The 24,559-nt window shown below is 56.7% G+C and overlaps 1 protein-coding gene across 1 annotated transcript; it reads left to right on the top strand.

Annotated features, from left to right (window-relative positions):
- Positions 1-1,483: 1,483 nt before the first annotated feature.
- LOC123356354 (myosin light chain kinase, smooth muscle-like) lies at positions 1,484-24,263 on the top strand. The gene is made up of 11 exons (XM_044999555.1): positions 1,484-1,707; positions 6,261-6,371; positions 8,511-8,607; positions 10,543-10,746; positions 11,465-11,682; positions 13,049-13,172; positions 13,251-13,403; positions 16,479-16,599; positions 16,892-16,988; positions 22,813-22,950; positions 23,478-24,263. The coding sequence occupies exons 2-11, from the start codon at positions 6,356-6,358 to the stop codon at positions 23,726-23,728; spliced, it is 1,419 nt and encodes a 472-aa protein (XP_044855490.1). The 5' UTR covers positions 1,484-1,707; positions 6,261-6,355; the 3' UTR covers positions 23,729-24,263.
- The last annotated feature ends 296 nt before the right edge of the window (positions 24,264-24,559 follow it).

Below are 24,559 nucleotides of genomic sequence, written 5' to 3' on the forward strand. Positions count from 1 at the left end.
CTTTCAAAGGAGGCACAATAATTTCCCTAAATATTCAGTTTTCCCCTCCAATCCCTTTGTGGTTTTGTCTATGGGGGCTATTTGCTTTCCCTGTGACTCTTTAGTTGCTTTAGCAAAATTGCTTTGCCCAAAATAAATCCTAATCAGCATGACACATCGTTCCACCATGTTCTCCATGTTTTTTGTGTTGTTTTTTTTTTAAACAGTAACATTTCAAAGAGTTTGCACATCACAACCATGATCCTCTGCTGGGGAGGGAATGGGATAGATTTGAACTTGGAAATGGTTCCTGATTTTGATTGTGTTTAGGTGATCCCCTCATCCGGGGGGCAGAAAAGAACTGCCCCTGCCATGGTCATACACACCCAACAACAAGTGGGAGTGAAATTAACAAGGATGCCAGAAATGGCTCCTAACTCTGGTCACTGAACTGCACAGGGAACAGCTGAGTTTAAACTGTTCTTTTGCAGGCGGCAGCAGCAGGCATCTCAGCCAGTGTCCCTACTGCAAGCTAGAGCCTAGAGGAAAACCCCTGCTGGGGGTAGGGGGGAGGAATGCAGAGCCTCAGTCTGCAGCCTGGCTGGAGGAGGGGGAGGGAGGAGCCGAGAAACCAATGTGACAGTGAGTTTTCCCCTTCCACCTGCTTTTATTAGCTCTGGATTTAAGCTGTGCAGCCAAATGCTTGTATTTGTTGTGTATATTTGTTGCGATCCCCTCATCCCTGGGGGCAGACAAGGACTGCCCCTGCCATGGTCAAACACACCCTCCCCCCAGCTACTGTGAGTGAAATTAACAAGGAGGCCAGAAACCTAGCCCTGGGGGCTGAACCATCAGGGAACAGCTGAGTTTAAACTATTCTTATGCAGGGAGCAGGCTTCTCTCTCCCTCTCTCAGTCAGTCTCCTATTCTTTCTCCGTACGGGCACGTACCAGCTCACTTTCACCTCCGTGTGGATCCCACTAGGCAGCAGATGCCCCAGTCCCACCTACGAATCCCACCCTCAGTGCTTCAGGAGCTCTAGTCGGTGACCGGTCCCAGCTGAGTGCTTCTGCAGCCCTGCCCAGCCCCCGTGCCACAGCCAGACGGCCTCCCGGACCAGCCAGAACACACAATAATAATCGTCTCAGGCACCATGTGCACCCAGAGAAGTCACGCTTGCTTGGCCTGTGGACAGCTGCTGTGATTTCAACCCTGACTTAGGAGGTGGCTTCTTGGCCCAGGCTGAAGAGAGGAAAGGTTCATCTGCCATTGCTCATGTCCCAGGCCACCCTGCTGGCCAGGGGAATAGGCACCTCTCCAGCCCTGCCCAGCAGGGAATGTCTGCGTGAATTAGAGACACCGAGGCCCCAGGCCCCAGCTCTGGCGGGTGAATCGCTCTGGCTCTGTTGTGTAGAGGGGGAAGCTGAGGCCCAGGGACGGGGTGTGACTCTCCCAAGGTCACGCAGTTAATCAGTGACACAGCCGACAATAGCAGCACTCGGCTGCCCTGATTTCCAGGCCTGGCCTTTAACCGCTAGCCCCTGCTCCCTCCCCTGGGTGTGGCTGCTGGGATGCCAGCTGCACAAAGGGGAGGGAGGCTGCTTGGCCAGGTCGCTGGGGGCTAATTAAGCCATTGTCAGTGAGTAGCTTGGTAGTGGCACAGCAGAGGCAGGAGCTGTTTTCCTTGCCTGGAGCCAGTGGCCTCCCAGCACGCGGGCTCAGCAGCAGGTCAGTGGCATGTTACGACAGGGAGGGGTGAGAACCTGTGGGGTCCCCCATTCTGGGTCTCGTAGTGTGTGTGGGGGGGGAGCGTCGCTGGCCCCCTTAAAGGGGGTGAGGCACAGAGAGCTCCTGGCACCCCCAAGCTCAGCGAGCAAGTCAGCGGCGCAGCTGGGATGCACCTCAGTCCCTGTTGCTTTAGGCCCTGTTGTCTCCTTGTTGCCTTTCCATTAGGGAGCGAGCCACGTTCCCGCAGTGCGCAGGGGCTGGGCAGGGCTGGGCGCCTTCTCTCCGCTCCGGGCCGGGCCTCAGGCTCTGCGCCAGCCGCGAAGGAATCCCAGCCCGAGTTCTAAGCGGGCGCTGCAGCCGGTGAGCTCGCGGGCTGGCAAGGAGCCTTATCAGGAGCTGCTCCCATCCCTTTGTGGTGGAACAAAGAGCCCTGCTCTTCTTGCACCCGCTGCCAGGGTTAGCGTGGGCCTGAGGGGTGGCAGGCGGAGCTAACGCTGCCTGCAGGACCTGTGAGGACCAGGCACCCCGGGGCCTGCTGCTTGGGGTACAGCGAGGCTGCAAGCCCAGGTGCCACGCCTGGGCCAGCTGTATTGAGCGAGCAGTGAAGGGGGGTGGCACAGACCCCCGCCTAGGTGAGCCACCCGAGTACGTACTCGTGCTCCCTGGCAGGCTTGTACCAGGGTGGCTCGTCTGTGCCCCCCATCGTCACCATGATCCTCACCGCACTAGGTAGATTAAAGCTAGCGTCAGTGGGCCCACCCAGGCTCCAGTCGCACGACTGGCCCCTCTGTTCCCTCCACCCTCCCCTGCCAGTGCAAAGTGTCCCCATGCTGCTCTGGTTGGTGCACAGGGCAGGGGTCAGCGGCGGTTTGAATCCGCTAGCCCAAGACTCACTCGTCCCCTGGTTCTGACAGCCGCCGAGGAGAGCCGGCTGCTCCCTAACACTGAAGCCTAAGGAGAGTCCTTCCTTCTCAGCGCTCACACAAACTGCTGGGCCCCCAGTCTGCTTCTGGATCAGATGCCCCAGGTAGCAAAGGGCCTGCTGGCTCCCTTGACCGCTTGAGAGGTTTGTGCTCTAACCTGGGGTTCAATCCTGCAAGCCAGTGCGAGGGCTGCCTGTCACGGAGTCCCCGGGCGATGCTCAGGAACTGCTCCCCACCAAGCCAGGCAGGACTCTGGGGAGCCTCCTCTCCCTTGGAGCAGACTGTCTGCAGGGCAAGAAGCTCACACGGCTTCACCTCCTGGGTCTCTCCTTAGAGCATTCAGCATCCTCTGCCCCTCCGTGCGCTTCTCACAGCGAGTCCGCCCAGGGGGGTCCTGGGGAAGCCAGAGGGTCCTGCACCCCCACTTCGCAGTCAGACGTGACTCTCAGCCAGCCAGTAACACAGAGGTTTATTCGATGACAGGAACAGGGTCTAAAACAGAGCTTGTGGGTACAGACAACAGGACTCCTCAGCAGGGTCCATTCTGGGGGGCAGCAAGCCAGACACCCCCATCTGCCCTCACTCCCCATCCCCAGCCAGCTCCAAACTGACTCCCCCTCCAGCCCCTCCTCCTCTGGGCTTTGTCCCTTTCCTGGGCCAGGAGGTCACCTGATTCCTTTGTTCTCCAACACCTTTAGCTATCACCTGGCAGGGGGGAAGGGCCCCGGCCATTAGTTGCCAGGAGACAGAGTGTCGGCCATTTATGTGCACTGGCCCTTTGCTCTGCAGCAATTACACCCCCGTATCCCACCACCTAGCAACTTAAGAAATGCATAGGGGAAACTGAGGCACCCACACAGTATTCAGAGGAAACATTAAGAACAGTCCCACTTCATCATACTGCCCAAGGAGGGTCAGGGCCCAGTTTGCCCCCTCTTACACAGAGTGCTTCATCCACAGATCCCAAAGTGCTTTATGGGGGGGAGGTCAGTATCCTTACGGCAGTGGTCCCCAGACTGTGGGGTGCACCTTCCTAGGGAGGTGGGGGGCATAGTAGGGTTGCCAGGTGCAGGGCCATCCCTAGCCATTTGGGTACCCTACGCAGCCCCCCAGCCTGGTGGGAACAGCGGCCAATGGGATCTGTGGGGGCAGGGGCAGCGCACAGAGCCTCCTGGCCACGCCTCCACCTAGGAGCCAGAGGGGGGACATGACGGCCACTTCCTGGGAGCCGCCTGAGGTCAGCACCACCCACAGCCCGCACCTCCCACACCCCAACCTCCTCCCACAACCCAACCCCCTGCCCCAGCCCCGAGCCTCCTCCCGCACCCAAACTCCGTCCTGGAGCCTGCACCCAGCACTCCCTCCCACCCCCTGCCCCAGCCCTGCGCTCCTCCAGCACCCCAAGCCCCTCATCCCTGGCCCCACTCCCACGCCCAGGGTCCCTACCCCCTCCTGCACCCCAACCCCCTGTTCCAGCCTGGAGCCCCTTCCCACACTCTGAACCCCTCGGCCCCACCCCGAGCCTGGAGCTCCCTCCTGCACCCCAAACCCATCATCCCCAGCCCCACTCAGCTTCTGGAGACGCTTCCCACCCTCCCTGAGTGCAGGGACTTGCTGTCGCAGAAGGAGCTTGACGGGGGCTAGCAGACATCGCTGTGGCTTGTTCAGGTGATCGCACTGAGCCCCCCACCCCTGGTTCTTCTTCATTTTTGACCGATCACCAGTGACTCCAGCTCCCCGCTGGACACCACAGAGACAGGCAGCTCGCTGGTGATCCGGGACACGCGCTGCCCACAGGCTGTTTGTGCAGGACGGGATGGGGAGCGAACACCATCAGCTCGGCCTCGCTGTCGTGGGCAGGTGCCAGGCTGGCGGCTGCTCTTCCTGAGCGCCACCTGGCCTGGGCTGCCTTGAGAAGAGACCCCCTCCTTGATTGTGAGGCTCCTGCATTGGTCTGGGGAGTGGATTAATGTGCCCTTGCTGGCTTCTCTCTGGTGCAGGGAGGCCTGGAGGGAGTCTGGCTTTTGCTAGAGGTTTTGCTCTTCTTCTTTTTGGACTCTTTGGAAGTTCCGAGATGGGGCCTGGAATTTCCCTTAGTCCTTAATTGGAAGGGCAGGTGATTGTGAACAAGGAGTGTTTTTCACGCAGCGTCTCTGTTCGGTGCAGTGAAAGGGTTGGGCAGGTTCCCTTTGAGGATGAGCGATCGCTTTGTGAGAAGTGTCCACCCACAGGTGACAGGGTGGTTTTGTTTTTTATCATTTTCCCGTGTGAGTTCATTCCAGAGCGTCCTGCTTGTCTGGTTTCACCCACGTAGTTGTCATCGGGGCATTTAGTGCACTGGATGAGGTACGTCACATGTGTGATAGGCATGAGTAGGATCATGAGAGGGGTGTGTGTGAGCGGGGACGAGGGCTGATCATTGTAGCTGTGGAGATATGGCTGCAGGTTTGGCCTCTGTTGTTCTGGCCAGGTCTGGTGCCGCTTTGAGGTTTGTGGGGAGTTTGCTTCTGATGATGAGCTTGAAGAGATTGGGGAGAAATAGGTGATGTTAAAATTGCTTCTCATCTCAAAACGTGTCACATCTTTGGTATCTGAAATGTCATGGTCCTGCCAGTTCTCCAGTTGCCTATAGGGTCTTCCGGAGCAGACAAGACCTGAATTTCTAACGGGTGAGGGGAAGAGAGTTTAAACGAAATTCCCGGCCTTCTTTGTACATTGTAAAGGAGCAGGGACGGGCGCGGGGCTCTGCCGGTGCCGTGCAGTGAGCGGAGCACGTGCTAAGCAATGGCACGCTGTTCGCCCGCCCAGGGGCACTGTGCTCCCCGTGGCTGGCTGGCCTGTTCTGCACGGCTCCTCGCAGATTTCCCATGAGGGTCCCGCTCACACACCTTACCCTGGAAAGGGCCGAGGCTGGGTTCCAGGTGACACCCCGGTCATAGCAGGTAGCCCCACAGGCCACTCTGGGCAACCGGTCCCAGCTGGCAGGGGCCTTGGAGCCTGACGTGCCTGCCTAGGGGACGAGGGAAGGGGTCAGGCTGTTCTCGGGGAGTTCTGCTCCCCACAAAAGCTGATTCTCTGCTGCCCGGCACTGGCTGCCATCACTCCCCTGTGCAGTGTGGGTGTGAGGCGCTGCTGGATTGGAGTGGGTCACTTTGCAGGCGGTGGCTCTGGGTGGCAGGGAGCCAGGTTGTGTGTGTTCCTCTCGCAGGGGTCCCCTCTCAGAAGGGGTGGCGGCATGACAGCCAGCCCCCCAGTGTATGTATTTCACATCATGGCTCCTCGCCACCTGCCAAGCTGCAGAGGGTGGATGAAAGAGCCCCACATACCTGGGACCCCGGCCTCCTGGGTGGGGATGGGCAGGAGATGGCAGAGCCCATATCCCTCCATGTTCTGTCTGTTGGGCCCAGCCTTCCTGTCCTGTTCCAGTAACATCCTCCTTCCTTCCCCTTGGGTTTCAGGCAGTCCGAGCCACCAGCCGGAAGCTCTCTGCTTCCCCACTGTCCGTCCAGCCTCAGCCTGCCCTGGGCTGGGCCGCGGTACGACAGGGAGCACGGTCCAGACTAGCTGGTGGAAGCCCAGCAGGTCAGGACGGGGGAGTGGGGCACACTGACAGGACTTTCCCCCTCGCAGGGGCAGAGCTGTCTGGAGTCGCGAGGGGAGAACTGGTGCCCAGTCTGACCTGCCGGCGCCTACGGGCTCAGCGCCCCCCGCCAGGAGTGGTTAGGATGTCCCAAGGAGAAGGTAAGGTGCTGAATGTCTGGGCTGACACCTTTCAGTCCAGTGGGGTGCTTCCCTCCCACCCTGTCCTCTGCCACTGCCTGGGGCAGCCACCACCGCTGCCACTGGGGAAACGAACGTACAAACCCTTCAGGCAGCTGTGCCGCCTTTGACAAGGGGAGGTCGTTAGCTGTTTGCCCAATGGGCAGGCAAAGCCAGACCCAGCTCTGGGGGCTCTGCCCTGCCGGGGGTGCTTGAGCCCAGCATTTAGAGTTTATTTTGCAAAGTGTAACAGGATTGGAACTAAATCAACTCTGGTTTGAATGTAACAAATCTGTGGGGGCCTGGGGATTCCGGAGCTGTCGCGATGGAGCACTCCATGGCCGTGCTGAGCCAGTGGGAACCAACGTCCCGGCCCGACTGAGCTAACAGAGAACTGCCCCAATGACGTCGGGTGTAGGGCCTGTGACGCCCAGTGAGCAGTGCTGGCTCCCTGCCCTCCCTCTCCCATGGCACCGATAAGGTTACTTGTCTCCCTGCACCCATCTTCTCCTGTCCCTGGATCTCCCCTGTCTCCATGGTCACCCTCATCCTCTCACTCCCCTCCAGCTCCATCTCGCCCTGTTTCTCGTGTTGCCACAGTGCCTAGGGACCCGGGTTGTGCTAGGTGCTGCACGTCACACAGACATGGTCCCAGCCTCCAAGTGCTCGTGACCCAGGATTAGCCCATGCCCAACACAAACCCAGCCTAGTCTCTGTTGGATGGAATAATTGGTCCCAGGGAGTCACAGGTGTTAACGTGACCACGTCCACACTGCACAACACCAAACAGTCAAACATGGGCTGGGCTTTGGTTTGAGTACAGAGACCTTGGTGGTACAGCGTCCCATGGCAAACACACCAGCCACTTCCTGCCCATGTCTGGACGTGGTTGGTTAAGCTAAACGAGAGCGAGAGACAGAGAATAGAACAAATCCTAAAGCATTTGAAGTTGCAGTCGAATGGTTCTGCAAAACCAACGTAACCCAAACTCCTCTAAGTCCCGGATCCCCAGGATCTGTGCTGCTCTCCAGCTTTAAACCGTCCTTGAAGGAGCCTCTTCAGCGTGCCGGTCACCCAAGGGATCCTGCTCTTCCCTGAGGCCACACCTCCAAGGCTGAGCCTCTGCCCAGTGAGTGAGACAGCCTCCTGGTCACAGACATTTAGGGTCTTCAGGGACCAGAGCCCCTCGGCAAGTGTGTGCAGTGAGGCCCCGCAGCCTTTTCAGAACAGAGCCAGGTTTGTCCGTCAGCAGGACGCAGCGTCGGGACGTCCTGGGGTCAGCACAGAGCAGCAAAGGATCAGACGAGTCCGGGTGCTGCACCCAGCCAAGCTGCCTTGGGACCCCTTTGGCTCTGGCTCTCTGCCACGTCTCTCCCAAGAACCCACCCAGCCACCCAACACCTTTCGGTCCATTGTCCAGCCCCTGCACGCCCTTGCTGAGTTCCCATGCTCCACCTGCCGGAGAGTCCCCGGGAGAAGTGTCAATTTCTCAGTTGTTCGGGCTTCCGTGGTCTTTGTGGACCCTCCACTGATATGGGTCAGTTTCAGCCAGTCCTTTAACGACCCATTCATCCCACCCCAGACAGTTACCTGGCACCCCCCACATGTTTCCTGTGCAGCTTTTTAACCCTTTCACCACCACTGGGTAGCAAAGTACAGAGGGAAACTGAGGCACGCCTAGGACTCATAGAAATATTACAGAACATTTCCACTTCGTCACACCCGGCTCCAGAGAGAGGATATTGGATAGAGCCTGTCATGCTTCCAGGGAAGGAAAGGGCTAGTTCTGCTGCTGAATTGTGAGTGGATCACTGTGATTGGTGGTTACTTTGTCTTGTCAAAAGCAGGAAAGCAAAGGGGGAGAAGAGAAACGTTGGGAAAACAGAAGTTTTCAGGGTCCGAAGCAGCATCCTCCCATCCGGCTGCTTCTGTCGGGCGCAGCTGGTCTCAGGACCCGGTGAAAAGCTGGGGGAGAGAGGACAAGAGAGGATAGTGGAGGACAGAAAGGGACGCCCGAGGGGAGGGCAAGCAGAGCAGGACTCCTGTGTATCAGTCTGGGATCCTCGCTAACGTGTCACTCAGCTGTTCATCGCCCGCACTGCCCTGTCTCTCTCCCTGCAGGTGGGAGAAACAAGGAGGCTTTTGAATACCATGACGTTACAATAAACACCGTGGAGAAGGCTTCGGACCTCTACACCCAGCTCGAGAAACTGGGGGCGTAAGTCGATGGTGGGGTTCATCTGCAACAACTGGCCTCTGCAGTGCTGGGACAGTCTCGTCCCCAGAGATGCCCTGTGGCTCTGGCTTGCGCCGCAGAAATGTCTCGGGAAGGGACGCTCCCTGCTCTGGTTGTGTGTGTGTGTGTGTTTATGGCAGAGTGTAATGGAGAGGCTGCAGGGCTGGGCGTCAGGAGACCTGGGTTCTCCTCCCAGTCCTGTCCTTGACCCGCAGGGTAACCTCAGGCAAGTCACTTCCCTTCTCTGCCTCACTGTTTTCCCTGCCACCCCTTGGCCGTTCATGTTACAGTCTCTCTGGGCAGAGGCAGGCTTCACTGTCTGTGCAGCACCCGGCACAACCAGGCCTCTGAGCACTAATACAGCTAGTCTGTAAAGCTGTGCAGGTGCTCAGAGGCCACGGTGATGGGCCGAGCTGGCTGGGGGACAGGAAGGTGTCGCTGTAAATGACCAGGCTTTTTCTGGCTGCATGGGAGAGCTGAAGCTCCTGGCCTCGGGCCCCGTTTCCCTGTATTTCCTTGGCTTGTCGTGACTGGCTGCAGGGCCGTCCTTAGGCATGTGCAACACACGTTGCTGTTTAGGGCACCTGAAAATTTGGGGCACCACTGGGACCGGAGGCGACAACTTCTCATCTTGCCAGGGGGTGCTCGATGCCTCTGCTCCAGGCCCCGCCCCTACTCCATCCCTTCCCCCAACCCCCCACCCCGCCTCTTCCCCGAGCGCGCCCCCATCCCCGTTCCTCCCCCTCCCTCCCGGAGCTTGACCGCCATGAATCAGCTGTTTACGGTGCTCCGGGAGCGCTGGGAGGGAGGGGGAGGAGTTGGTAAGCGCGGGGCCGCCGGCACGAGAGGCACGGGGGGAGGGGAGCAGAGGCGGGGAGCTTGGTGCTGTGGGTGCTCCAGCAGGTAAGAGCCAGTCGGCACCCGCACACCCAGCACGCGCTGCAGCCTCCTTACTAGGCAGAAGGCAGGGGCCGTATTCACAGAGCAGGGGCACCAGTTTAACAACACTGCGTAGGGCCCCGTAAATCCTACGGGCGGCCCTGCCCAGAGCCCTGGTTTAGCACCACCGCCAGAGAGGCACTGCGGCAGCACTTCCACAGCCAAAGAGTTTGGGTTTCAAGAGTCTGGGCTTCTGATGCAAATCGGCATTGCCCACTGAAAACAGATGCTTTTTGCGCAAACCAGGATGTGTGGCACCTTCCTCTGAAGCCTCAAGCCAGAGGTGGGATCCAGGCCTGCGTGGACCCGATGTCTGAGCCACGGCAGCACGTCCTCCCAAGAGCTGCATTAGTATCGCATTACCATAGCGCCGGCGTCCCCAGACATTTCACCTCCCCGCCCCCCGCGCTGTCTCTCTTCCCCCTCCCCCCCGCCCCCGGGGCTGGAGCCGCAGCCGGGCTGGGACCCAGGGGCCAAGGCCCACCCCGAAGCGCAGGGACTGAGGTCAGGGTGGGGACAGAGGTGGGGCCGGAAGCAGAACTGTGGCCAGGAACCGGGGCTACAGCTGGGGCTGGGCTGGGGGCAGAGCTGGGTGACACTTCCTCTCCGCTCCCCCTGGGGGCTGGCCCAGGCCCCGCTGCACCCCCTGAACATCACTCCACTCCCCCTCGGGGGGCGCACCCCACAGATGGGGGACCACTGCCATAGAGCCGAGGAGACCCCGTCCCGGCCCAGGCCCCAAAGACAGTCCCTGCCCCACAGAGCTGACAGTCGCTGTCTGCCAGCTGTTCTGTCCAGTTCCCCCTGGGGATCCCAGCTGTCCAGTTCAATCCTGCTGCTGCTGGGACACACCTAGGAGCTGGCCTGGAGCTCCCCAGTCGCACGGCGAGCTGCGGCCCCAGCAGGCCAGGGTCCGGAAATGCAAGCTGCCTTGCTGGGCGGGAAGCAGGAGACAACCCCCCTTCTGGTCTCTCCCAGTGGGAAGTTCGGGATGGTTTACAAGCTGCAGGAGAAGGCCACTGGGAAGATCCGGGCAGGGAAATACTTCCGGACGCGGACACCCCGGGAGCGGGAGGCAGCCTGCAGGGAGGTGGAGCTGATGAACCTGCTGCATCACCCCAGGCTGGTGCAGTGCCTTGCAGCCTTCCAGAGCCGGGCGGAGCTGGTGATGGTGATGGAATAGTGAGTGGGGCAGGTACAGGGGGTGGGGGGCGTGAGAGCGGGGGTCTGATTAGAGCAGCCTCAGCCGACTCGCTCGCTGCCAGGTGCACGGCGTGGGGGTGGAGGAGGCGACGGGCACTGCTCTGTGCACAGGTGTTCCTGGCTGCACCTCGACGGGGATAGCGGATGTCCCACCTCTGCAGGCTCCGGCCCTGCTGCCCTGGGCTCCGTGAGTTCTGGGGCGCGTGTGCCCGGGGGGGACTCGCAGATGATCGATCGGAGTTGAATGGGAGGCTGAGCCTAGAAGTGGGCAGTGTCTGCTGAGCCCCCAACCCCGCTTTCTGGCATTAGGAGTTCAGGCGGCTGCAGCGTGGGTGGTGCGAATCCAGGCTCTAGCAGAACCCCTGGCCTCTTCCTGCCTGAGACCTTCACCATCCAGAAGGGATAGCAAGTTGTGGGATTTCCAGAGGGGCTGGTGCCCAGGGCTGCAGCCTCCAGCCCCTACGGGAAAGAGAGGGGTCGGGGTCGGGGAGGGCTGTTCACACAGGTTTCCGGATTTGACTTGGTTGGGTGTCTTCGCTCCCTGCCCCCAGGACACTGTGTCCAAGGGGCTTCTCCGTGTACCTGGTAGTTGAGTTTAGTGCCTGAGCCGAGTCCCTGGGTAGCAGGGTCTGGGTGCAGGACAGAGCCGGCCCTCGGAGCGAATTCCTAGGACAGGCTGCCCCTCTGCTCCTGGCAGCGTCGCGGGCGGGGAGCTCTTTGAGAGGATTGTGGATGACGACTTCGAGCACACGGAGCCCACCAGCATTCAGTACATGAGGCAGATCCTGGAGGGGATCCAGTACGTCCATCGCCAGAGTATCGTCCACCTGGACCTCAAACCCGAGAACATCGTCTGCGTCAGCACGAGCAGCCACTGGGTCAAAATCATCGACTTTGGTCTGGCACGGAGACTGGGTGAGCGAGAGGGGCCCGGCTGCGGAGCCCTGTCCTGGGATCTCCCCTCTCGCTGTCCCAGAGCTAACGCCGCCTCCGTAGGGGGAGGGGCCCTGATTCAGCAAAGCGCTGCTGCACGTGCTTAACCTTAACTATGTTCCTGAGTCCGTCCCTATTCAGCAAAGCGCGTGTTTCACGCCTCGCTGAACCCGGGCCGGCCGGCAGAGACTTCCCCCTGTGTCAGGAACAGGGGTGGGCAGAGGGGTCCCAGGAAATAACCAGCCTGACCCTTTGCCCAGAACTGCAACCAAACCTGCCACATTGGGGAGTCTCGGTTGGGCGTCCCCCTTGACACCCCTGGGGCCTGGCTCTGGGGGCACTGAGCTCCTGCAGTTGCAGCTGAAGTCAGTGGGAGCTGCCAGTGCCCAGTGTCTTGGCAAATTCCCCTCCCCCCCATTATGGCGAGGGCTCGCTCAATCCGCGCTGAGCCTCGGCTTGCTTCTGCGGCTGTGGCTTTGCCGTGCACCTCCCTGGCTCTGGGTGGAGGCTGAAACCCCCACGGAGGCTGGTGTTGGGGCGTTTGGAGCCACGGGGACTTGCCTGCAATATTTCCTGCCCACTTCTGTAGAGCGAAGACACAGGGCAGGGCAGTGGGCTGGCGCTCGGGGGACCGGGGTCTAGTCCCAGCTCTGCTGCTGGCACGTCACAGCCCCGCTCTGTGCTTCGTCTCCCTGTCTGTAACGTGAGGGTGGTGACATTGGCCTTGCAGGGGAGTTGGGGGCTTTGTTCCTGAAAGTCTGCAGAGCACCGGAGACCCACAGGAGCAAGGTGCCAAGTAGATTCCCCACCTCGATTGCAAATTCAGCTCCAGCTCCATTTCAGTCACATGCCACCGGGGATGCAAAGAACTGGGCTCTGCCCGTGCACCTTGGCACTGGAGAGCGCCAAACCGGCTCCCAGCTCCTGCTGGGCTTAGGCGAGGGACAGTCCCTTGGGCGCAGGCTGCAGGCCCCAGCTCCCTGGGCACGGTCAGAGCCAACGCGCCTGACTCTGGTGTCAGGCTGGCCCGTCAGAGCTGTAGGAGCTGGAGTAGACCAGCGCTTTACCCCAGGTGACCCTGGGCCTGTTTCCCCTTCTGCCCTTTGTGGATTCAGGCTCCTGGGGCAGGGCCTGTCTCCCGCTGTGCAGCACCCTGCACAGGACTCCAATATCAGGTATGGCCTCTCGGTGCTGCTCCCTGCACCTGTGGGTAATTGCTGCTGCAGCGCATTGCAATGGGGAGGCCAGAGACGGACACGGGGAGGCTGGGCTGCCCCCTTGCCGTTGCTGGGGGGAGCACGGTCTGCAGGGACGGGGATGCTGGACTGCTCCTCTCTTGCCCCTTCAGATCCGAACAGCCCCGTGAAGGTGATGCACGGCACCGCGGAGTTCATGGCCCCGGAAGTGATCGCCTTTGAGCCGGTGGGATTCACCACGGACATGTGGAGCATCGGCGTGATCTGCTACATCCTGTACGTTGCTGCTCACGGGGAGCCTGTGGGGCGGAGGTCCCGGCTGAGCGAGTAACAGCCCCTTCTCTTGCTCCCCAGGCTGAGTGGGGACTCCCCCTTCCAGGGGGACAGTGACATGGAGACGCTGCACAACGTCACGGCTGCCCAGTGGGAGTTTGACGAGGAGACCTTCTCAGAGATCTCCCAGGAGGCCAAGGACTTCATCAGCCAGCTACTGCAGAAAGACAGCCGGTAGAGCAGCTGATGCTGGGGGGAGGGAGAAGCAGTACTACCCAGAGTCTTCGGGCTGCGGGAGGGGGGGGAGAGCACCCCAAGGGCGGGGGAGCAGCACCAGGTGTGGAGCTGCGGCTGGGGACTGAGAGGTCGGCCCTTCCCAACACACCTACCTCCTCCCCCAGCCCTGAGTAGGTGGTTGGGAGGGACGCCCCCCATGGGGAGACAGGCCTCCCTCGGGGAGGGGAGGGGATGGGAAGGCCTTGGTGTGGATGGGAGCCCAGATAGCGAGTAGGGGCGTTTGCCAATGCCTGGGCGAATGGGTGACGCTGGATAAGAACATCAGAACGGCCAGACTGGGTCAGACCAATGGTCCATCCAGCTCAGTGTCCTGTCTGCCGACTGGCCAGTATCAGGTGCCGCAGAAGGAATGAACAGAACAGGGAATCATCAAGTGATCCATCCCCTGTCGCCCATTCCCAGCTTCTGGCAAACAGAGGCTAGAGACACCATCCCTGCCCATCCTGGCTAGTAGCCATTGATGGACCTATCCTCCATGAACTTATCTAGTCCTTTTTTTAATCCTGTTATAGTTTTGGCCTTCACAACATCCGCTGGCAAAGAGTTCCACAGGTTGTGTGAATGAGAACAGTATTGGCAACCTCCAGACATCAAAGACCATGAGTCAGAACCTTAAAAATCCTGAAATTGGCGCCACCAATCCTGATTTAAAAAACATAATTGAGCCATGGGTTTTAGTCCGTCTTGACTTTAACGCCCCTCTACTCCTTTGTGTGCGTGTGTGTGCTCAGATGGAGACGTGCTGTATTCTGGAGGGCTCAGATATATTCAAGGAGAATTAGAACGAAGCTGATGCAAAATGGCTAAGTCTTTGTTTTATTTGGGTTAGCCCTAAGTGACAGGAGACTTATTTCAATAGCCTTGTAATGCTTCTGTTAGTGGCTACAAATGTGGCTTATGACAAGCTGGGTAACTGACTAGGAGGACATGAGGGAGAAAAGACCATCTACTAACTCGCTAAGGCAAGAGAGAAATCAAAGGGGAGCATGAACCGAGTTTGCTCCTGTTAGAAATGAGCGGGGTGCGTTGCAAACGAATGGTGAATCAATCGCTGGAGTGACTGTTTTGAAAGAGTGATGGGCGAGGAGAACTGAGGGAGCTAAGAACTTGTGAGCCAAACCAGGGCATCTACTCCTGCAAGCAGGAGGAAGAAATTGCAGAGGCACTTGGAAAATGAGAGCGCACCTGGGCCAGATGAAGTACGGGTGGATGCGCTGAAGGCACAGGGCAGGCATAGCGTATTTTACAAGTCTATTCAATTATATTCTTAAGAAAGAGAAAATGCCAGATGAATGACATAAAATCCTTGTGGTGCCCAGTTTTAAACCTACAGGACATATTAGACTGTGTGTTAATTCTCGCCCAGTGAAGCTGACGTCATACGCTATGAAAATATGGGAGAAGAATATTGAAAAGCATCTGTGTGGGACAGTTGAAATTTGGAAAGGTCAGCGTGGATTTACGCTGGGAAGGAGTACAATTGATGCTCTATATGTCTCTGAATCCTCATGGAGAAGTTCAGAGAAAAGAGATGGTCTTTGTGGGCTTGGAGAAGGTGTACGATCATGTCACGAGAGAATTAGTTTGGTTTAGTTAGTGTCAGAGAAGTGTGCTGGAAGGGGGTGTTTGTCTTGTCCAGGCTACATGCAATGGAGTGACTATCGTCACCAAAACCAAATGGGACTACGGTTGAGATTTCCAGAAAATGCTGGCCTGCACCGGGCTCAGCACTGAGCCCTGCTTTGTTTGCCATTGTCTTGGGTGTGATAAGTGAGACTATATGAAGGGAGCCTTGGAATTAGCTATTTGCTGATGACTTAGTGATATGTGCAGAAGATTGGGAGGCCCTGCAAAGCAACTTTGAACAGTGGCAACACAATTTTGAGCAGGCTGGACTTAGAGTGAACATCGGTGTGATAACTGAGAGAGGAGGACTCCCCAGAAAGGATGTTGCGAACACCTGAGAAACCCAAAGCGTTCTCTAGCTGTATCACATTCTCCTAGTATTTTTCAATCAAGGTTTATGTGAGTGGCCCAGATCTCTCCATGCAAGAACCCCAACCACCTCTGAGTTTTCTGGAGGTCAGTGCAGTGACTGTATTTATAACCCCCAAATGTTATTAGTTTTTAAAATAATCAATTCAGTCACAATCAAAGTATTTCAAAAATAATTTAAAACCCTTCTTCTCTTTGTATAATGTTGATAACACGTGCATACCCGTGTGCATTATCCCGCAATTGCAGTAAATGATTTAGTTCTTAATAAAATCTCATAATTGTCCCAATAGCTAAAAATAACTCGCTTCAATTTTTAATTATTCTTTCCTCCCCTCCCCTCTACTCCTCCTACTGTTCTTCACCCCCTTTCCAGGACCTGGGGGGCAGCTCCAGGAGCTCCTCACCCGGCTCTGTCACCAGGTGCCGGGGGCAAGAGTGAGCAGCAGAGGCACCATCCTGTCCCCATGGCTCCCAGGGGGGTGGGGTCGCACTGAGCTGCTAGGCGCTTTGCTCCCCTCCTCACCCTCCTTGTGGGGCAGCGAGTGGAGGGGACAGACTCTGCTGGCTTCTGGTAGGGCTGAGCTTTGTGAGTGGCTGGAGCGTCTCCTGGCATCTCCAGATGGGCTCTGGTCCCTCCTGGAATCCGTCACTGCAGAACATCAAGAGTTGGCAACGCTGGGATACATGGAAATCCCAGCAGGCACCTAGGGCCCTGTGCCCTTGGGGCCTCAGGGCAGGGCAGCGCGCCTGTGGGAGCAGGAGCCAAGGAGACAAAGCCCCCCTTGCCCTTCGCCCACCAGCTCACACCAAGACCAGAGCGTTCTGCTTCCCATGCCTGGAGCCCAGGCCAGTTGGGCCTGTGAGGGTGGAGCTGTCACTGCCTTGATCTCCCCCCTGGCCGCAGAGCCTGGCGCCCACTGCAGAGATCGCTGCCCATCTCCAAAGGGCGGCGAGTCCGTGCCGGGGGTCCCGAGCGACGGAGCTGCACTAACCCCCCCATGCTGTCGCCCCCAGCTGCCGGCTGCCCAGTGACCAGGCCCTGGCGCACCCCTGGCTGCGGAAGACTGAGCAGAGCGACACGAAGGTTCTGTCCAAGGAGAGGATGAGGCGATTCCTGGCCCGCCAGAAATGGCAGGTGCGCTTGGTGCTGGGTTTTGGTGCCGGCTGGCACCTACTGGACAGGGTGTGGCCTGTGCTCTGCGGGGGCCATGCGATGAGCCGGTTGGGAAAGGGGCTTCAGGAGACAGCTCCCCCCCCTGCCATGGAGCCGGGGCTGCCCAGGCCGCTGTCCCCTGGGGGCAGAGAGGTCTCCTGCCCTTCGGCGCTGGTGCAGGCCAGGCTGTGCTCGGGTCCCGTGCGGGTAGGGGAGTGATGGCTCGTTCCCAGCCGGCTGGGACTGAAACCTTCTCTGCTTCTTTCCTCTCTAGAAAACAGGCAACGCCGTGGTGGCCCTGCGGAGAATGTCCCGGCTGGCCCACAAGTTGGATGACCCGGTGACCACCCCCAGTGCCCAGGAGAAGGGAGGTAATGGCCCAGCCTGTCAGACACACACACACACACACACACACCCGGCACAGGCTCCTTGTCCGCACCCCGGGGCCCGTTGACTCTTAGCCCCGCCTTCCCTGTCACATCTACCAGCTCACCCAGCTACGGCTCCTGCCTCCACGCGACCAGCAGCTGCCCCTGCCCACCCTCCCTCTCCTCCAGCCCCCAGGTTGTCCCGCCACGCCCACCATGCCAGCCTCTGCCTCAGAGCCCACCTGCTGCGATCCCCAGATTTCCCCACCCCACTCCTGGCTTCCTTGTTCCCACATTCGCCCTTGTGAAATGGCAGCTCAGCTCTGAGAGATGGCAAAGGCTTAGTTCCCCCCGTGGTTCTCTGGCCACAGGCAGGCTGGCCGGCCTGGGTTTAGTTTAACTGTGCGAAAGCTCTGGATGAAATACAGACCTGCAGCTGGGCAGGTTTGTGGTCACTGATTTCTCGCGGAAGGATGGTGGCTGCTGAAAAGCTCTGTGTCCCGCCCAATGCCCACTGTGTTAACAATCCCGTTGTGTCTGGGGAACATCACCGTCCTGGTGGAGCCTCATCATGGAGAGAGGTCGTCTCTGGAGCAGTCCAAGCCCATCTACTGCAGGCTTGGAGGATCAGGCTGTTGACAATGGGTCCTGGAGTGATGGGCTTTATGTTAAACGTATGCCACTTAACCGGTGAGCTGGTGTCTGCAGACCCAGCTGGAGGTCTTGCATGGCTGCATTTCCTCCTGGCACAGAGCACCACAGCAATCCAGCCTCAGTGCATGGACCAGGGGGGCCAGCCCCACATCTCTGTCTGTTACTAGCTAGAGCTGGGAGAAGGCATTTTAGCAGCTGTTGGGTTATCGGTCGCTCATTAGGTATCTAGTTTGATGAGCTGTCTGGAAGAACTCCAGGGCTGAGATCCATCTTGGCAAGCTGAGGCAGATACCCTCAAGGGAAGGGGATACTGCGGGGCTGGCTAGCTGTTCAAACTGATTTTAACTTGACCCATTGACTTCACTGCCATCTTGCCTCAGTTTCCATGGATTCATAGGATTTTTTGTTTTATTTTAAGACCAGAAGGATCCCTGCGATCATCTAGTCAGCCCCCCTGCGTGACACAGCATAGAACTTCCTTGGACTGATTCCCGCTTAGAGTCCACTAACTGCCATTGCAGATCTTTTAGAAAAGGTATCCAGTTGTAATTAAAAACTTGCAGTGATGGAGAATCCAGAACAGCCCTCGGTAAGGTTGTTCCAGGGGCTAATTCCCCTCACTGTTAGCCGTGCGGGCCTTATTTCTGCTGTGCGTGTGTCTAGCTTCATCTTCCAGCCATTGGATCTTGTTAGCACTTTGTCTGCTAGATGGAAGACCCCTCTCCTGTTAGAAATCTCCTCTTCCCTAGATAGCTACCTGCACGCTTCTCTTTGATAAGGTAAATAAGAACAGAAGAATGGCCAGACTGGGTCAGACTGATGGTCCATCTAGCCCAGTATCCTGTCTCTGACAGTGATCAGTGCTAGATGCTTCAGAGGGAATTAACAGAACAGGGCAATTCACTGAGTGATCCATCCCCTGTCCTCCAGTCCCAGCATCTGGCAGTCAGTCTTATTAATCTCTCCTCCTATGGAAGCTATTTCTGCCCCCCGATCACTTTGATGCCCTTCGCTGTATTTTTTCATTTCAATTCTAACACCCCTTTTGAGACGGGAGGGCCATGAATGTACATAGTGGCATTATATTTTCTATCTTCTTATTGATCCCTTTCCTAATGGTTCTTAACCGTCTGGTTGCTTTTTTTGACGGCTGCTGCACATTGAGTGGGTGTTTTCAGAGAAATCTCCATAAAGACTCCAAGCTTTCTTTTAGTGGTGACAGCAATTTAGACCCCATAATTTTATATGTAGAGTTGGGATGATGTTTTCCAGTGTGCATTACTTTGCATTTATCAACGTGGAATTCAATCTTCCATTTTCTTGCCCAGTCATCCAGTTTTGTGAGCTCCCTTTGTAACTCTTCGCAATCTGCTTTGGACTTAACTTTTTTGAGTAGTTTTATATCATCTGCAAACTTTGCCACCTCACCCCCTTTTCCAGATCATTTATGACTAGGTTGAACAGCGCTGATCCCAGAACAGATCCTTGAGGAACCTAAGATCCCTCTAAGCTGCGTGGCCACACGGCCATGCAGCAGGCTATCAAGGGCCACACAGGCCCGCAGCCACAGGGCCTGGGTTGGAGAGGCGCCTCTCCCCTGGCCCAAGCCCTGGCCCTGGGCTGCTGCAGCAAGAGAGAGCTGGTGGGGAGTCCTCTCTCCCCGCCACAGCCCTGGGGCAGCCTGCACCCCAAACCCCTCATCCCTGGTGCCACCACGGAGCCCTTACCCGAAGCCAGAGCCCTCACCCCCTGCACCCCAACCCTCTGCCCCAGTCCTGAGCCCCCTCTGACACTCCGAACCCCTTGGTCCCACCCCCGCCACACATCACCTCCATATTGGTGCACATAACAAAATTAATTCCGCACATGGATGTTAAAAATTAGAGTCTCCACTGTGAAATTTATTTTCTATCTTTTAACCATTACTGATCCATGAGAAGATCTTCCTTCTTATCCCATGACTGCTTAAGTCTTTGGTGAGAGACTTTGTCAAAGGCTTTCTGAAAGTCCAAGTACACTGTATTCACTGGATCACCCTTGTCCACATGCTTGTTGACCCCCTCAAAGAGACTGGTGAGCCATGATTTCCCTTTACAAAATCCACATTGACTCTTCCCCAACGTATTGTGTCCATTACCTGTCTGATAATTCTGTTCTTTAGTATAGTTTCAACCAACTTTCCTGGTACTGAAAGTCAGGCTTACTGGCCTGTAACTGCCAGGATCACCTCTGGAGCTTTTGTTAAAAATCGGCATCACATTAGCTACCCTCTAGTCATCTGGTGCAGAGGCTGAGTTAAGCAATAGGACACATACCACAGTTACTAGTTCTGCAGTTTCATCTTTGAGATCCTTCAGAACCCTTGGGTGACACCATCTGGGCCTGGTGACGTGTTACTGTCTAATTTATCTGTTTGTCCCAAAACTTCCTCTAGTGACACTTCAGTCTGGGACAGTTCCTAAAAAGAATGTCTCAGGTGTGCGAATCTCCCTCGTGTCCTAGATGAGGCTCCTCCAGGCTCTCACAGTAAAGCAGGTTTTCTAATCCTTTATTCATTCTCATGGTTCTTCTCTGAACCCCCTCCAATTTACCAACATCCTTCTGGAACTGGGGACACCAGAGCTGGACACCAGTGGCATCACGCCAGTGCCAAATACAGAGGTAATACAGCCTTGTTCATGTTTCCCAGGATCGCATTAGCCCTTTTGGCCACAGTGTCGCACTGGGAGCCCACGTTCAGCTGATTATTCATTATGACCTCTAAGTCTTTTCCAGAGTCCCTGCTTCCCAGGATACAGTCCCTTGTCCTGTAAGTGTGGCCTGTGTTCTTTTTTTCGGCGAGATTTACATCTAGCTATATTGAAATGCATGTTGTTGCTCTCTCTCTCAGTGACCTGTCCTCTTCCTTATTTACCATTCCTCCAATCTTTGTGTGACCTGCAAACTCTATCAGTGAGGATTTTATCCTCTAGGACATTAATACAAATATTAAATAGTGTAGGGCCAAGAACGAATCCCTGTGACTATGCCCAGTTCAACTGCATTTAGTGCAACCGCTGCTGGAAGACTGTTAGGACTGGATGTTTGACTAATTGGTCAGATAGTGTCAAAAATGGTCAATTATTTTAAAGCGCTAATTATTAGAACAGTAACAAAGCAGAGGAAGAATTTATGGTCTCCAATAAGTGAGACATAGGGCTGGTCTACACTGCTGCTTAAGTCGATGTAACTTACGTCTCTCAGGGGTGTGACAACGACACCCCCCTGAGCGATGTAACTTACATCGACTTAAAGCAGCGTCCGCATGCTGGCGGGAGCCGCTCTCCCGCTCACGTAGCTTCCACCTCTCACAGAGATGGAGTTTGCCAATGGGAGAGTGCGTCTTCACCAGGAGCGGCGCAGCTGCATTGGAGCAGGTGCGCCAGTGTAGTGCAGCCACATAGACTTGCCCTTTGATACTTGCACCTAATTACAAAAACCAAGACTTTTCACTCAGAAAAATGTGAAACAGTGAAATGAAGCTTTAAAAATGAAAATAATTATCAGCTGTAGTTACAACAGAGGAATGAAATTAAACAGAAACAGAACACCCAGAACAACTGTAAAAGACTCTTCAAGCTACTTAATGGCTGTGCATCTGTTCTCTTTCTGTTGGGGGAGGAGGGTTAGTGACTGTCACCCCTCCCCCACTCCCGTGGGAGTTAAGTTCGACGGGTTTGTCTAGTCAGGTTGACTGTAGACTCTTTGAGGCAGGGACTGTATCTTTTTCCATATTTAATGTGCTTTGTAAACCACCGTGTACACTGATGGCCCAGTGTACAAATAAAGATACACGTAGGGTGTCTGCTCTAGAAGATTCCAACCAATCAAGATGCTCAACTTTCAATTAGTTCAACTTTTTTCCCAAAAAGGAGGCATTAGTATGTATTGAAGTGGGTGGTCAGGACATGGAAGTAGGCTTGCCAACAGCCAGCACCATGATGCAATGAAAAAAGGTAGGTCATCACCTTCATTGGGACATCCTTGCTGTAATATTTGACAGTATTTGGTCATGGTTAATAATAGGCAGTCAACTGACATTACCTGACTAATCAATTGACTGGCTTGTCGAGCCGATACCGTGTCCAGTTCGGGTGTCAACAATTCCAGAAGGATGTTGATAAAACTGGAGAGGGTTCGGAGAAGAGCCATGAGAATGATTGAGGGATTTGAAAACATGCCTGGTAGTGATAGACTCAAGGAGCTCGACCTATTTTAACAAAGAGAAGGTTCAGGAGTGGCTTGGTCACAGCCTGTAAGTACCTACTTGGGGAACAAATATTTGGTAACGGGTTCTTCAGTCTGGCAGACAAAGCTATGACAAGAGCCAATGGCTGGAAGCTGAAACTGGCCACATTCAGACTGGAAGAAGATGTACATTCTTAACAGTGAAGGTAATTAACCACTGGAACCACTTGCCCAGGGTCGTGGTGGATTCTCCATCGATGGAGATTTTTAAACAAGACTGGCTGTTTTGTTGATTTGCTCTAGTAGTTCAAACAGGAATTAATTCAGCTAGTCTGATCTCCCGTATAACACAGGCCACCGTCGGATTGCGCTGATCACCATGGTCCCTTCCATAGGTGCTGACTCCGTGGGTGCTTTGGGGCTGGAGCACCCATGGGGAAAAATGCCCCCCCCCACTCCAGCTCACCTCTGCTCTGCCTCCGCCTCCTCCCCTGAGTGCACCGCCGCGTCCTGATTCTCCCCACTCCCTCCCAGGCCTTGTGTCGTGAAACAGCTGTTTCGCGCGGCAAGTCTGGGAGGGAGGGGGGAGGAGGGGGAACCTGGCACACTTGGGGGAGGAGGTGGGGAGGGGGCGGGGATTTGGGTAGGGGTCCAATAGGGTCAGGGAGGGGCAGAGTTAGGGCGGAGACTTTGGGGCAGGGGTGGAGTCAGGGCGGGGCCAGGGGTGCGAGCACCCACCGGCACAGAAAAAAGTTGGCACCTGTGGTCCCTTCTGCCCTTGAGACCCATCGGTTTGTCAGTCTTTGATCCATGTGGGCCAGGTTCATTTTGTATCGTTCTAGTTTTATGATCAATAGTCTCAGATTTTGCTGCAGCCACCTGCTCTGCATATGAACCTTCACATACTAACATGTCGCTTTCCCCCACCACTGTCCCTGGTCCCCAGAGCTGGGCCACACCCAGGAAGAGGATCAGATCTTCCCCTTCCTGCCTCAGCAGATCGAGCAGGGTCCCAGCTTGGAGCCACTGAAGGACCAAGTGGCAGTGGAAGGCAGCAGTACCTGCCTCCAGTGGCACATTGAAGGTAACTTCCTATGAAAGCCTGCGAGGCTGCCCGCCCGCTCAATACCTGAAGTCCTTGGAATGACCTTGGCGCATGTCTCCTGGCAGGGTGCTCGCCCTCAGGGGCCTAAATCGCTTTTGTGCAACAGGAGAAGCCTTGTGCACGAATGGGGACTGCACATCTGTTAATACAGTACCTCCCTGCCGTCTGTAGCCTGACAGCTGTGTGCTTTGAACTCTCGCAAGCTAAGCAGTGTCGGTGCTTGGATGAGACTTTCGTGGGATACCTTGGTACTCTAGGAAAGGGGGCGTTGATGCACTAGGTGGTTATCTTTTGCCGGATTAACACCTGGCGCCATGTCGCTGAATGTGTCTGTCTCTGGTAGAGGACACAGCAGTGCGGCACTGGTTGCAGGGTGGTTAGGGACCTGATAGGCTGTGATGCGACACCCAACTTGGGAGACCCAGTAGGGTCAGATAAAAGTCCCAGAATTCTGTGGGTGGCCCGCTGGACCTTTGATCCATCACTGTGGCCTTCTTCCCTGGCAGGTTTTCCCCACCCAGAGGTGACATGGCTCTGGAATGATGCCCCTGTCCAGGAAAGTCCTCGGCTTCCCATAAACTACGAGGAGAATGGAAGCTGCTCCCTCGCCCTCGCGAGGCTCTCGGTGGAGGACACGGGGCACTGCGTGTGCAGTGCGGGAGGGGAGGCGGAATGCAGTGCCAGGCTGATGGTACAGAGAGGCAGCAACACGCAGACGCCGAACGCAGAAGAGGGCCCTGGAACTGACCAGCAGTGAGAGCAGCAGGCCATGGGCTCTGTGCCCGGCATTGGCGGCATGGCCTACAGGGGGCACTCTGCTTCCAGCCCGGCTCTTTCCCTCATCCGTCCTTACGTTTAACTCCATCGCTGGGCTCCGGGAGTGAACCTTGCTGCTTCCCACTGGGCCGGGACATGGCAGGCAGCCGCAGCGTGGACAAGATGGGCCCAATCCCGCAGTCCCCAAACATGCAAATCCCCAGTCAATCCATTTCACTGTGCAGGGAGTCTGGCCTGGGAGGATCGAGCCCGAAGTGCCTGGACCAGCCTCTCTGCTTCCACCTCCCCTCTGCCAGGCCGGGCACTCGTGGCCCAGCCACAGGACAGCACGGGATTGGGGAGGGTGGATCTCCCTTAACTCTGCAACCCCTCTGAGCCGGGGGCAAGGCTGGTCCCGCTGCCCCACCGAACACGGGGCAAAGTACAAGCCAAGGGGCAGGTTGCTCCCGCCCCCCAATGATGGTAACAAACTCAGCTGCAAATCTCATTAAATCCCAATATCCTGGCGTCAGCCAGTGTACGGCGTGTGGAGTCACTCAAGTATCAAGTGTTTTTGTTAGAATGGATCCAGCCTCCATGCCCACCCCTCCAGCTGGCTGAGGGACAGGGTTCGCCTGGCTGACGCCCTAGGGGTCGGAGCTGGCTCCAGCCAGTGCGGGAGCAAAGGGTTCGCCTGGCAGACGCCTTAGGGGCTGGAGCTGGCTCCAGCCAGTGCGGGAGCGAAGGGTTCGCCTGGCTGATGCCCTAGGGACTGGATCCAGCTCCGGCTGGTGCGGGAGCAAAGGGTTCGCCTGGCCAATGCCCTAGGGAC

The sequence above is a fragment of the Mauremys mutica genome, chromosome 25 (assembly GCF_020497125.1).
Source record: "Mauremys mutica isolate MM-2020 ecotype Southern chromosome 25, ASM2049712v1, whole genome shotgun sequence".
Classification (NCBI taxonomy): domain Eukaryota; kingdom Metazoa; phylum Chordata; order Testudines; family Geoemydidae; genus Mauremys; species Mauremys mutica.